We start from the raw sequence: 11,053 nt of genomic DNA on the forward strand, positions 1-11,053 counted from the left end.
CAACTCTGGTGTTACAAAGGTTTTCAGCTTAAGTTGTTTAAATCTGTTCCCTTTGTAAGAATGTGGTCATAAACAGGTGTTATGAAAATGAAGTACTGGTCTGGGCTCAGTGGTGAGCAGATCGTGCTCCAGGCGAGGTATATTCCAGCACTGTTGCTAAGGTGCTTGGCCAAACAAAAATAAACAAAATGATTGCCAGGTGAGCTTTTGGAGTTTGGAAGTGTGCAAGCAGCATATTTGCTGATTCCTCGTGAAACTGCTTCTGCCTGTATCATCTTCATATTTCTTAAATGCTGATCTGAAGACTTAATAAATTTGAAGAGTCAAATGCTCTTTGAGTAATACTAACCCTTCATCTAGGCATATTCTGGAGATGGCAGTAAAGAGATTTGTGGCTATATGGCTTTGGCTGTACGTTAAAATGAAGTACATACTTGAATTGCTTCTGGATCACCAAGTTTCCTTTTCCAGTGGGATTATATTTTGCTTTTGGTTCTTCGGCTTGTCCTTTGTTCTCATATCAGGCTGTTTTATTTTAGATGGCGTTGAGTGCTGCATCTCCATTCTACAGAGGCTATGTGTCTGATATTGACTGTCGCTGGGGAGTAATCTCTGCATCTGTAGATGATCGAACGCGAGAAGAAAGGGGGCTAGAGGTAAGTAATGTCAGGCAGCAGATGTCTGACTTTTTTCAGTCAAAAAAGTCAAATCTCCTTTAGTATCAAATTCTGCTTGTGCTCATCAAAATCGCTAACAAGGGAACATGGCAGTCTTCATGGTAAATGGAGGAGATGGTATGAACGTTCGCCTTGGCTGTACAATTTACATTAGCAAATATATATTTTTAGTTAGGTATGAAATCCCAGTAGAATTCCACTCACTCCTCTACAGCTTGCTGGAAGGTCCCGCGGTGATGAAACTTTGCAGCCTGTGCTTGAGCTCAAAAAGCAAAAATTGCTTTGGATTAAATAGCATGTGCTGATGAGTAACCCAGTAATATAAACTAGAACTATGTGAAAAGATCAGTTGTCAGAATTTAAGGAGTCTCTCCAAGCAGGAATTGGGATTCAAGGCACTTACATAATTGTAGAAAAAAGAATATAATAAAAATACCTACTTGAAGTATTTTTTGAACTACCAATTTTAAGAGCATCTCTAGTAATGTGTGCATAGTGAAACTGTGTGTTAATATGTTTTGCAATAGGTATAATAATGCTTTCCACTAGAGAACTCTAATCATTGTGTGATGACTGGTTTTTGGCTCAGATACATACATCTGCAAACAAAACAGTCATAATTCCAGGATTGCTTTCTAGTAAGCCTGTTTAATACTTGTGCTTTGGATAATTTTAATTGAGGCTGTAGGGTTTTAAATAGGATAATAAATCTCACATAAGTGTCATTAGTGAGCAAAACTTAGGTAACATTGCTAACAAGCTGTTAAATATTGTATTCTTAAATTATATAGCCACTGAAGAACAACCTTTATAGAATCAGTAAATCCAGATATGATTCCATAGACAGTTATCTATCTGAATGTGGTGAGAAATACAATGACATTGATTTGACAATAGACAAAGATATCTACGAGCATCTAATAAAGGAAGGTAAGTGTTTGCTTCATTATGAGCAGGTTAAGAATTATGCTTGCAGTGTGTGGGGATATTTTACATTTTTGTTCTTGTCTGTTTCAATCCTTGTGCATCCCTCACAGTGACTCCTACTCAGGAAGTACCTGTGTAGCATGGTCTTGAGAGTTCTTTAAAAAGTATTCGTTTGTAACAGAAACTGTCCCCAGTTCCAGCTTGAGAAGCTCAGCATTTGACCCATTAATGTTTTATCTTTGTGGAGAGAGCAGAACTGCTGTAGGAAACATGGCACAGAGGTGCATCAGAAAACAGGAAGAATGGCAGCCACACCAGTGTTCAGCTGCCATTTCCAAACAAGAACCTGCTTTGTTTTGGGTTTTTCTTTTTTCCTCTTTAATCATTTCCTTCCTTCCCAAAGTCATCGTTTAACAGGATGTGGTGGGTTGAGGTAGCATTGCAGAGTTGGATGTTTTCAGTCTTGTAAAACAAATCATTTCCTAGAGCCTGCTTTGCTATGTGTGAATTGTTTGTTTGAATTTTCATTTTTAGGTATTGACCACCTTTTGGCACAGCATATTGCACACTTGTTCATTCGAGACCCATTGACTTTGTTTGAGGAGAAAATACATCTAGATGATGCAAATGAATCCGACCATTTTGAGGTTGTGTCTGATTTAGAGGAATTTAATACATATATACATGAAATTGCTTATTCTTTATAGTACTGCTTAATTGGAGCATAGCTATATTAGCGAAGAAGGTTTCTCCTGGATTTTTCACTTCAACTAGTTCTCTAGCATAGGACTGCAGTTATAATCACTATTTATTTATTTGTTTTACGATTTATTTAGGAGAAGGTGGTGGCTTATACTTTAAACCAAATAAAATATGAAGAGCCCAAACTATAGTGATGTTATTTTCATGGCTTCCTAAAAACTGTTTTGCATTACATTTGTCTATAAATGTCTCTTGCACAGCTTTACGAAATAACTACTATGGTAATATTAGGTATTTTTAGTTTGGGATGCATCAAGCCTTAGTTTATTTAATCAAGTCAGCTGAATCTCAGCTCCCTTAGTATCTTATATGTAATCCTCAAACAAAATAGCATGAGAAAGTGTAATGTATTTGCTCCTAGGTTGGGTAGTTATATTATGGTTTTTAGGAAGTCATGCCACTTAGTTTAGAAGCACTTCTCTAACTCGATTGGCTGTTCCTGGGAAAATATTAGGGCTCTAGTTACCTGCTTTTTCTTTGATTATATTATAGAATGATGAATATCTTGATCCTGACAGATTATTTCATGTGCTTTGCAGAATATTCAGTCTACAAACTGGCAGACAATGAGGTTTAAGCCACCTCCTCCAAATTCAGATATTGGATGGAGAGTGGAATTCAGACCTATGGAGGTAAGAAAGGCATCAGTACGCACAAAAGCATGTTTTCTTTTAAGTGGAGAAGTACCAGGCATCTTGATATCCAGTCTCAAACCCTTATTACTTATGCAGTGTTTTCTCCCCTCTGAATTGTTGGATGCAAGTGAAATGGACAGCAGTTTTTAATCAGACATGGACTGTGGGAATGTAACTGACAGGGGAATCCACTGCAGCAGAGCAAAGCATGCTAATGGATTTTGAATGATGGGGAAAGGAATTAGGCTTGTATTAAACAACAGTAAACAAATCCCCATTTAGCTTCCAGGGACTGTATTTCTGTAGTACTTTTCCTGGTACTGAATAATTCCACTGTCATTGTTTTGTTTTTCACAAGTGGTTTTATTTCATAACTATTTCTGAGCTCTCTGAATTTAATCCTTTTAAAGGTGAAACCTAAAAGCTATTGTACATTTGTAATTACACAATGAACCTGAAGATGGAGGTTGTTAGTCTTTTGAAATCCAAGTGTGTTTTGGTATTGGATTAATTGTTGATGGATGTGTGTGTGTTGTGCATTTGAAGTCACTGGATGATTCCTGCTTGTCCATCACCATCTCTGCTAGCAGAGTGTGTGTGAATACAGGTACCAACATGAACGTTCAAATCAAATTGTTTTAAACTCTCCCAGGTATTTACTTACTGCCGTAAGTGTGTTCCCACTAAATTAATTTAATCTCTAATCCTTTCATGTCTAGGTCCAGTTAACGGACTTTGAAAACTCTGCATATGTTGTGTTTGTGGTGTTGCTAACCAGAGTGATTCTGTCATACAAACTGGATTTTCTCATTCCTTTGTCCAAGGTAGGTGTGAAAGATCAGATCTATTAGAGCTAAATGCAAGGTATTTGCATCAAGTCTGATTTTTATCCTCTGCAAGCTAGGAACTAATAACACTTGTGTACTTACAGAATAGTCAATTTTATTTTTCAGTCAGTTTTTATCTGTACCAGTACTTTCAATCAATTTCAGCTCTGCAGTGTTAAAACGGATATTTTACTGCTGTCGCATGGAATTAAGTTTATAGGCAAGTACTGTTGGAATTTCTGTGGTGCCTAACAGTGTCTGACTAGTGCAGGAATGCTGAGAAATGCCATTGTCATGAGACTGCTTTTGAGACTGGGAAAGGGAATGTTTCCACCATTTTACACATGAGAGGGGAAATGCCCTGTGGAGGTCAAAATAAAAACTTTAGACACTTATTTTAACATGGCTGTTGCCTGTGTCTTACTTTTTATTTTGCTTGTATCAGATGGAGAGGGAAAGGAGGAGTTCAGCATGCTTAATGTTACAGTATATTTGAGTGAAAACAAATACTGCTGATTCTGGTCAGAGCTGTGACTTGTGTTTAGGCAGACCGGCCATGCAAAATGTGCCTTTTCCTTAATCTTGTTCTCACAATTGTTGAACTGTTTTGTGTGAAACTGTCCTTGCACATCATCTTTCTCAGGCACCTGACCTGAAAATGTCTTTTAAAATGGATAGCTTTGCAATGTTATATGTAAAATCAGTGCAGAATTGCACTGGCTAAGGCTTTTAACAGACCAGATACTAGAAAATACTACCAGCACATAACTGTGTGGTTTTTCTTCATGTTTTTAATTAAAATAGAGAAATACCTAAGTTGTAAATTAACAGTAATCATACTATACAGTTGGTATGATTTCTAAAAGGAGAAATTCTCTTCCTGATGTCAGGGAGTTCAGACTTCATAAATAGAGCAGCAATTTAGCACTTAGAGTGTATAATTACATTGTTATTTGGAATACCTCAAAAGCACAAATTTTTTAACTGATGAATACTAGGTAAGGCTGAAAAAGAGATGAGGTGCTGAAAACATTAATAAGAATTTTGGGGGGCTGGGGAGGGCATAGAATTGAGCTTGCCAAGCAGTTTGGCAGGTAATGCAGCACAGAATTGCACAACCATTGGTAAGCCTGCCTGTTTCAAGTAAATAATACGGGTTTATGGGGCTAACCTCACACTAATCTTTGCTGTCGGATTGAGTGCGTTGTACTCCCATCAACTAGGACTGCAGTGCTTTCAAACTTTCAAAACAGCCTGTTGTGTAAGTAGGTTTCATAATATCAAATGAATGAAAACACTTTTGAAAACAAAGGTTTGAAAGGTAAGAAGTGAAGATTTTGCATTGCCCTTAGGAAAAGGTCAGACAAATAATTCAGTAGATCATATCCCTTCTTCGGAAAACAATACAGTAAAGCTAATGTCTGAAAGCTGTGTGATGCTGAATCTATGAGAACATACCAACCAAAGAATTTGGACAAAAATCTTCTATTCAGAAAGACAGAGCAGTGCTTATGCTATTTGCAGAACATATGAGCAGTGCTTTGTAGTTTGACTTTTTGAGAAGCCTGCAATTTAGAACTTCTTTACTAGCAGTCTAAGTTGGTGTTTGTTTGGGTATGGAATAGATATGATTCCCATACAAAGTTACTGGAATTCCGTTTCTGTAAGTTTGCTTAATACAGTGAGGGCTCTTCTAAAGACTTCAATGATGTTGTGTTAATAAAAGCAGCAAACTATGGCTAGGGAAGTGTGATTTTTCTCCTGTACTCTTTCACATTGCATCTAAATATGCCAAGAAGTCTGCCAGGTGGGATGCAATTTGTTAATCACAGCTGTTCCTGTGTTTTCACCCAAACTTAAAATACTAGCATAGCATGTTCTAATGTAACACCATTACTTTTTCTGCTGGAGACCCAGTTACACAGAGCATCATATCTTTGTGGTTTTGTCCAGGAGCACTGAAGAATGAAATAAAACTCCACAGCTTAACCTTGTATGATGAAATAGTAATAGTAGATGTTTCAACTAACAAGACCAAAATTTGGGGGGTCTGGGAGAACCCTGATTTTTCTAAAAATGTCACAAATCTCTGAAATACTTCTTTTGCCAGGTGGATGAAAACATGACGGTGGCCCAGAAAAGAGATGCTGTCCGACAGGGAATGTTTTACTTTAGAAAAGATATCTGCAAAGGTAGGAAAAGAAGCAATCTGGTTAACATTCTTGTGGATGATAAGTACATCTCCTGCCTTCTAATCATTTCTTCCTTTCCCTTTGTCATCCATGAAGGTGGAAACGCTGTTGTGGATGGATGTAGCTCTGCACAGAATGGGACAGGCACCAGTGCCGAAGAGTACACCTTAATGAGCATTGATACAATTATCAATGGGAAGGTCATAGCCAATTCTGCCTGGAGCACAACGTGTTCCCCTCTGTTCTGCCCTCCCAGAAACCAGATTGAGTATGTTTTGTATGCTGACTCTATTCTCTTACACAGGAAGGAGTCTTTCCTGGTTTGATCCCAATTTTGAATTCCTATCTTGAAAACATGGAAGTGGATGTGGACACAAGGTGCACCATCCTAAACTACCTGAAGCTAATAAAAAAGAGAGCATCTGGTATGTTTGACACTGTTGGACATTGATTTTTCCTGGCATTTTTCTACTTGGATGGTAGTTGGGCTGGTCTGTAGTTTTCAGTTGGGTAAACCTGGTGGCAGCTGTGGCTGTCTGGTTTAGTGTTAAATTACAGGAGCAAAGGACTGGAGTGTGTTCTCTGGCTTAAATCTGGTCCTGTATAATTCCGATTGTTTTGTGATCCATTTTAGAACTTAAATTAGGAGTAACTGATACAGTTACATTACCTTCTAAGCTGTAATTGTATCTCCAGTCCAAGATTGCTCTTTTCAGCACTTACTGCTGCTTTTCCCAATGTATTTTCCACTTCTTAGTAGTTTGCACATTACAGTAATCCCATTTGCTGGTCACTTGATTATTGTAAGAGTATGTGGGACTGGGTCCAATAGCCTAGTGTTACTGGTATGACTCCAAATCATTCATAAGTCTAAATTCTGGTATGCTAGAGCATGGGACCTTGTCTTTAGCTCTCTGATAAGAAAGCCCTTCTGTAAGTAGCAAAATTCCTTCAAGGCAGAGCAAACCAGACTTCTCCCTTCTTCCACATGCTGCAGTGTTTTTGAAGACAGGCAGTATAATGACTCTTTATGCTCCTTTTTAAAATGCAGCAGTAGAATGAGTAAAAGATGCAGGCTAAACTGGGGAATTCAGAGCTGGGCACGTAAGCAAAGTCTGCAGCAGCTTTATACCTTTCTGTGTACACATCCCATGTACGCCTGCCTTGCTGTAAATTTAGCTAGGCAGTTGATTTTACCTCATAAGTCAGGACTCCTTCCCCCACCTCACCTGAATTTTAAACTAAAGTGTTTATTCCTTTATAAATTCTTCCTCTGTAATTCTTGAAAATTGCTGTAGAAGACCTTTTTAAAGCTGAGGCAGAAATCAGGACTTTCTCTTGCCTGGTAATTCAGTACTTCAGCAGTAGTTCAGAATGGTAGTAAGTTTTTATTACTGTATCTTAACTCTGGTGAGCTGAAATGATTTTTAAATGATGCTTCTTATGAACCAGTATTCCCAGAATAAAAGGCATTAGGGTATTGTATTACTGTGCCATGATGTTTCTCGGTTGTGAGTTTTGGATTATTCCAGTTTAATCGCAATCTTAAATCAAATGCTCCTAACTGCAGCCTGTCTAGCATGAGACATGTCCACGGAGAGTGACCATTTTTCAGATTTCTCTCCTCACATGATGAACACAAAGCACTCAGAGTTAAACTCTGGCACCTTAGCTGCTGTGGCTTTAACCTTGCTCTGTTGTAGTTTTATCTGTTCTTCAGTTGCATCTTCCCCGTAGCACAGCTAGGTATTGTCCTCTTGGTCTTTGTCTAGCTGGTACATGATTGACACTTCTCAGTGATATTACGGACTGGTAGGCAGGCAGCAGCGGCTGACCACCACTAAATATTAATGAAGGCAGTATTATGACAGCAGCATCAAGTGATCCTGATGTGCTGTCCTGGTTCCTGGCTGGCTACAGCATCAGCATGTTCTTGGCCGAAGGTGGTGCAATAATAGCAGTGTTTGACTGTTCACAAATGTGACTTTGTGATTGTTGCCCTACCCGTCTTCACGCAGTTAGGCTTTTGGTCACCATAACATCATATAATAAGAAATACTAATTTTCCATTTTTTCAAACGGCACATAATTCCTGTAGTTTTGCATGTTTAAATGCTCTTCACAGTTATTTCATGATATACCTTCTAGTTCCTACATTGTAGGATAATGTTTCTCTACTCGCTTCTCATCAACATTCATGGTTTTGCAAAGGATGGGGAGGGATTGGTCTGCCTGACCACTAGGTGTCTGTGTTGGTGAGAGCTGGGCTGCTCTCCCTTCTTACTGCACAGTTAACAAACCAAGAGCTGGTATAATGGTGAACTTGCCTGGTTTTTGCTATGAGAGCTGCCAGAGGGAGAAAGAATAGTAAGTCAAGGTAGACAGAGCAAAACTAGCAGCTGAGTTGGATGGATCAACTACAAAATTGTTTTATATATACCTATATATTTCTATGCAGCTGTTGTAGGGATGTCTATTGGTTCATCTAAGCCAGATTGTTAAATGACATATTTAAAACATCTTGCTATAAAATCGGTTGGTAACACCTGTTCCAGTTGCTATTTCTCTCTGCACTGTCTCATTGCAACATCTGAAAATTTGAAGATCTCACTGAACAAGTGAGCTTTAGACTATATCGGCCATAGCTTATTTATGACTGCAGTTTAGCTGTATCCAGGAAAAAAATATATATTGGAATGTGTTTCTCATTAAAGCATGGGCTATTCATTAATTGTGTACATAATGCATAGAACTTGAGGTGTCATACTGCTAAAGTAGGTGTCTAACTGTGAGATTTGACTTCCCCTCGCCCACAGGAGAACTGATGACAGTTGCTCGATGGATGAGGGAATTTATCGCACAGCATCCAGACTACAAGCAAGACAGCGTGATAACTGATGAAATGAATTACAGCCTTATTTGGAAATGCAACCAAATCGCACAAGGCCAAGCAGAGTGCCCTGAACTATTGGGGATAGGGTTTAATAAGAAACAAAGCGGAAACAAAACAGGCTCTTTGTAATGAATTTATGTTTCTTAAAAGAAAGTTTAAGCCTTTAGCAAAGCACTAGCAAAGATACTGTGAATCTGGTACAGTTTCATGGTGTGAAGACCAAAACAGGGATACTGCACTATAAAGTGGGCCAATCTGCCTAAATATTCATTAAGGCATCCTAAAATGGGCATATTCTTAAGGTTTATACAATATACATGTAAATAGTAAAATATTTTTATGATTAACATCAATGTATTTTAATAACATTGTATCTAAAGTTATTGTGAATTAGCTTGCAACTTTTTTATGCCTATTCTAGAAAGAAAAATTGTCCTTTGTAAATGTAATGGTACTTGTATATTATATGCATTCCAGTTACTGAATGTTTACTGTAATTTTTTTAACCTGGAATGTGCTTAAGTAATCTACCTTCTTGTGTAAGAAAAAGGAAAAAATCTTCTGGACCTACCTGAATCGCAGATACTTCTTCCTTCCATTTGGGTTTTGAAAGCGTGTAAGAACACACAAATGCATGTACATCCTCTTTGTTAATCTTTACAGCAGTTTCTCAGCTGCCACAAGACCTGCATCCTTCAACTGTAAAATTCAGAGGAGCAGATCTGTCTTTATTTGAATAACTTGCAGACGCATTGTTATTTTTTTCCCTGCTGAAGTAAATGTGTACACTATTGTGGGTCAGAAATTTGTCTGATTTAACAAAAAACCAGTAACAGCGCAGGCATGGTACAGGGAGGAGGAAATGAGAGCTGAACATAAAGCTCTCCTTACAGAGGAGCCAGAGAGTCCTGCTCTGTCCTTCAGCACTCCTTCACTGCTTGTTCTCCCACATTGCTGCTGTTCCCACAGGCAACAGTGGTACAGCCCAAAACCAAACATCTGTTCATTCTTCCTGAAAGTTGAGTTTCTCATTTGTCATTCATTATAATAAATACTTCTGTCAGCATGTTTAGGTCCGTTAGGTATGGACAACTTAATCTCCTCTAGAAAATAGTTATAAAGAAATTACAGCTACTCCTTTGAAGTGCGAGTCGATGCTCGGAGTGACTGTAAAGTATTTAAAATTTAGCCATTGCAACTGTAAATAAAGCAACCTAATGGGGCCGTTTTGATTTAGCTTCTTAACTGACTTCTAGAAGTGAATTGCATTATGGGTAGATAATGCAAAGCTTTATGCAAGCACACATGAAATACCTACGGTGTAATGAATTTTTACAAAGAACTAATGGAGAAGCTGCAATGGAGGGGTGCACTAAGAAGCTTTTATGTACTGACATTAGCCTTTGTTCCGTGCTCACAGGTGTGCTTTAGAGAATAAGAAGAGCTCTGTCGCTGTGGTGGATTTGTTTTACTCAAGCTGTAGGCCTGTGCTCATTTAGTTTCTGTAATAAGGAAATAAAAAATAAAATTTGCAGTACATGTTGGTCACTTGCATGACTTGAGCCCATGTTTTCAGATTAAAAGAAGGAGGAGTGCAGTACCTGACAAGTGCAGCTCATCTTGCCTAGACTCGCTTCGTTCACGTTAAAATGGTTTACCACCTCTGCAACATTGCCATTGCCATGGTAGCATCTGTCTGATTGCGTGGCCTCAGCTGCTATGCTTGGACGACCCCTACAATAGTTAAATGTTTTCCTGCTGTTACTGCATCAGCAAATGTCATTTTTCCCTTTCAGTTGACATTAAGTCACCCTTCTTGACCTTGTAGGTGGCTGCAAGTGTGTGTCTTGTAAGTGAAAGCAAATTTTGTCATAATGCCTGAGAGATGTGGCTGGAAAGTTTCCCTCATGAATTCTTGCATGTGTGATTTTGGAAAGGGTGAGGAAGGTCAAACACAAAGCTGCTGCTTATTTGTTGAGGTGTCTGTGGTTGCAGTGTCTTAAGGAGCTTACATTCCCCAGGTGAAGAGTTAAGGTATGTGCTCCAGCCTGTTCTCCATGGTCTGGCATGGTGAAGGCTCTGGGCAAACCAGAGCTGCTGCAGGGAGGGACAGGCTTTACCATTAGTTCTGAATATGCCT

At 38.6% G+C, this 11,053-nt stretch overlaps 1 protein-coding gene across 4 annotated transcripts in view; it reads left to right on the plus strand.

The window, feature by feature from the left end:
* The window catches only part of GCLC (glutamate-cysteine ligase catalytic subunit), a 34,059-nt gene extending 23,609 nt beyond the window's left edge, over positions 1-10,450 (plus strand). For all 4 annotated transcript variants that reach the window (XM_080614507.1, XM_080614508.1, XM_080614509.1 and 1 more), the window contains 9 exons: positions 540-656; positions 1,469-1,607; positions 2,139-2,251; positions 2,906-2,998; positions 3,721-3,825; positions 5,939-6,020; positions 6,117-6,220; positions 6,325-6,445; positions 8,837-10,450. In XM_080614507.1, the coding sequence (XP_080470633.1) occupies positions 540-656; positions 1,469-1,607; positions 2,139-2,251; positions 2,906-2,998; positions 3,721-3,825; positions 5,939-6,020; positions 6,117-6,220; positions 6,325-6,445; positions 8,837-9,042 (1,080 nt within the window). In that variant the 3' untranslated portion in view covers positions 9,043-10,450. The remainder of the gene's footprint in view (positions 1-539; positions 657-1,468; positions 1,608-2,138; positions 2,252-2,905; positions 2,999-3,720; positions 3,826-5,938; positions 6,021-6,116; positions 6,221-6,324; positions 6,446-8,836) is intronic.
* The last annotated feature ends 603 nt before the right edge of the window (positions 10,451-11,053 follow it).

Source organism: Psittacula echo (genome assembly GCF_963264785.1).
Source record: "Psittacula echo genome assembly, chromosome: 4".
In the NCBI taxonomy this organism is placed as follows: Eukaryota; Metazoa; Chordata; class Aves; order Psittaciformes; family Psittacidae; genus Psittacula; species Psittacula echo.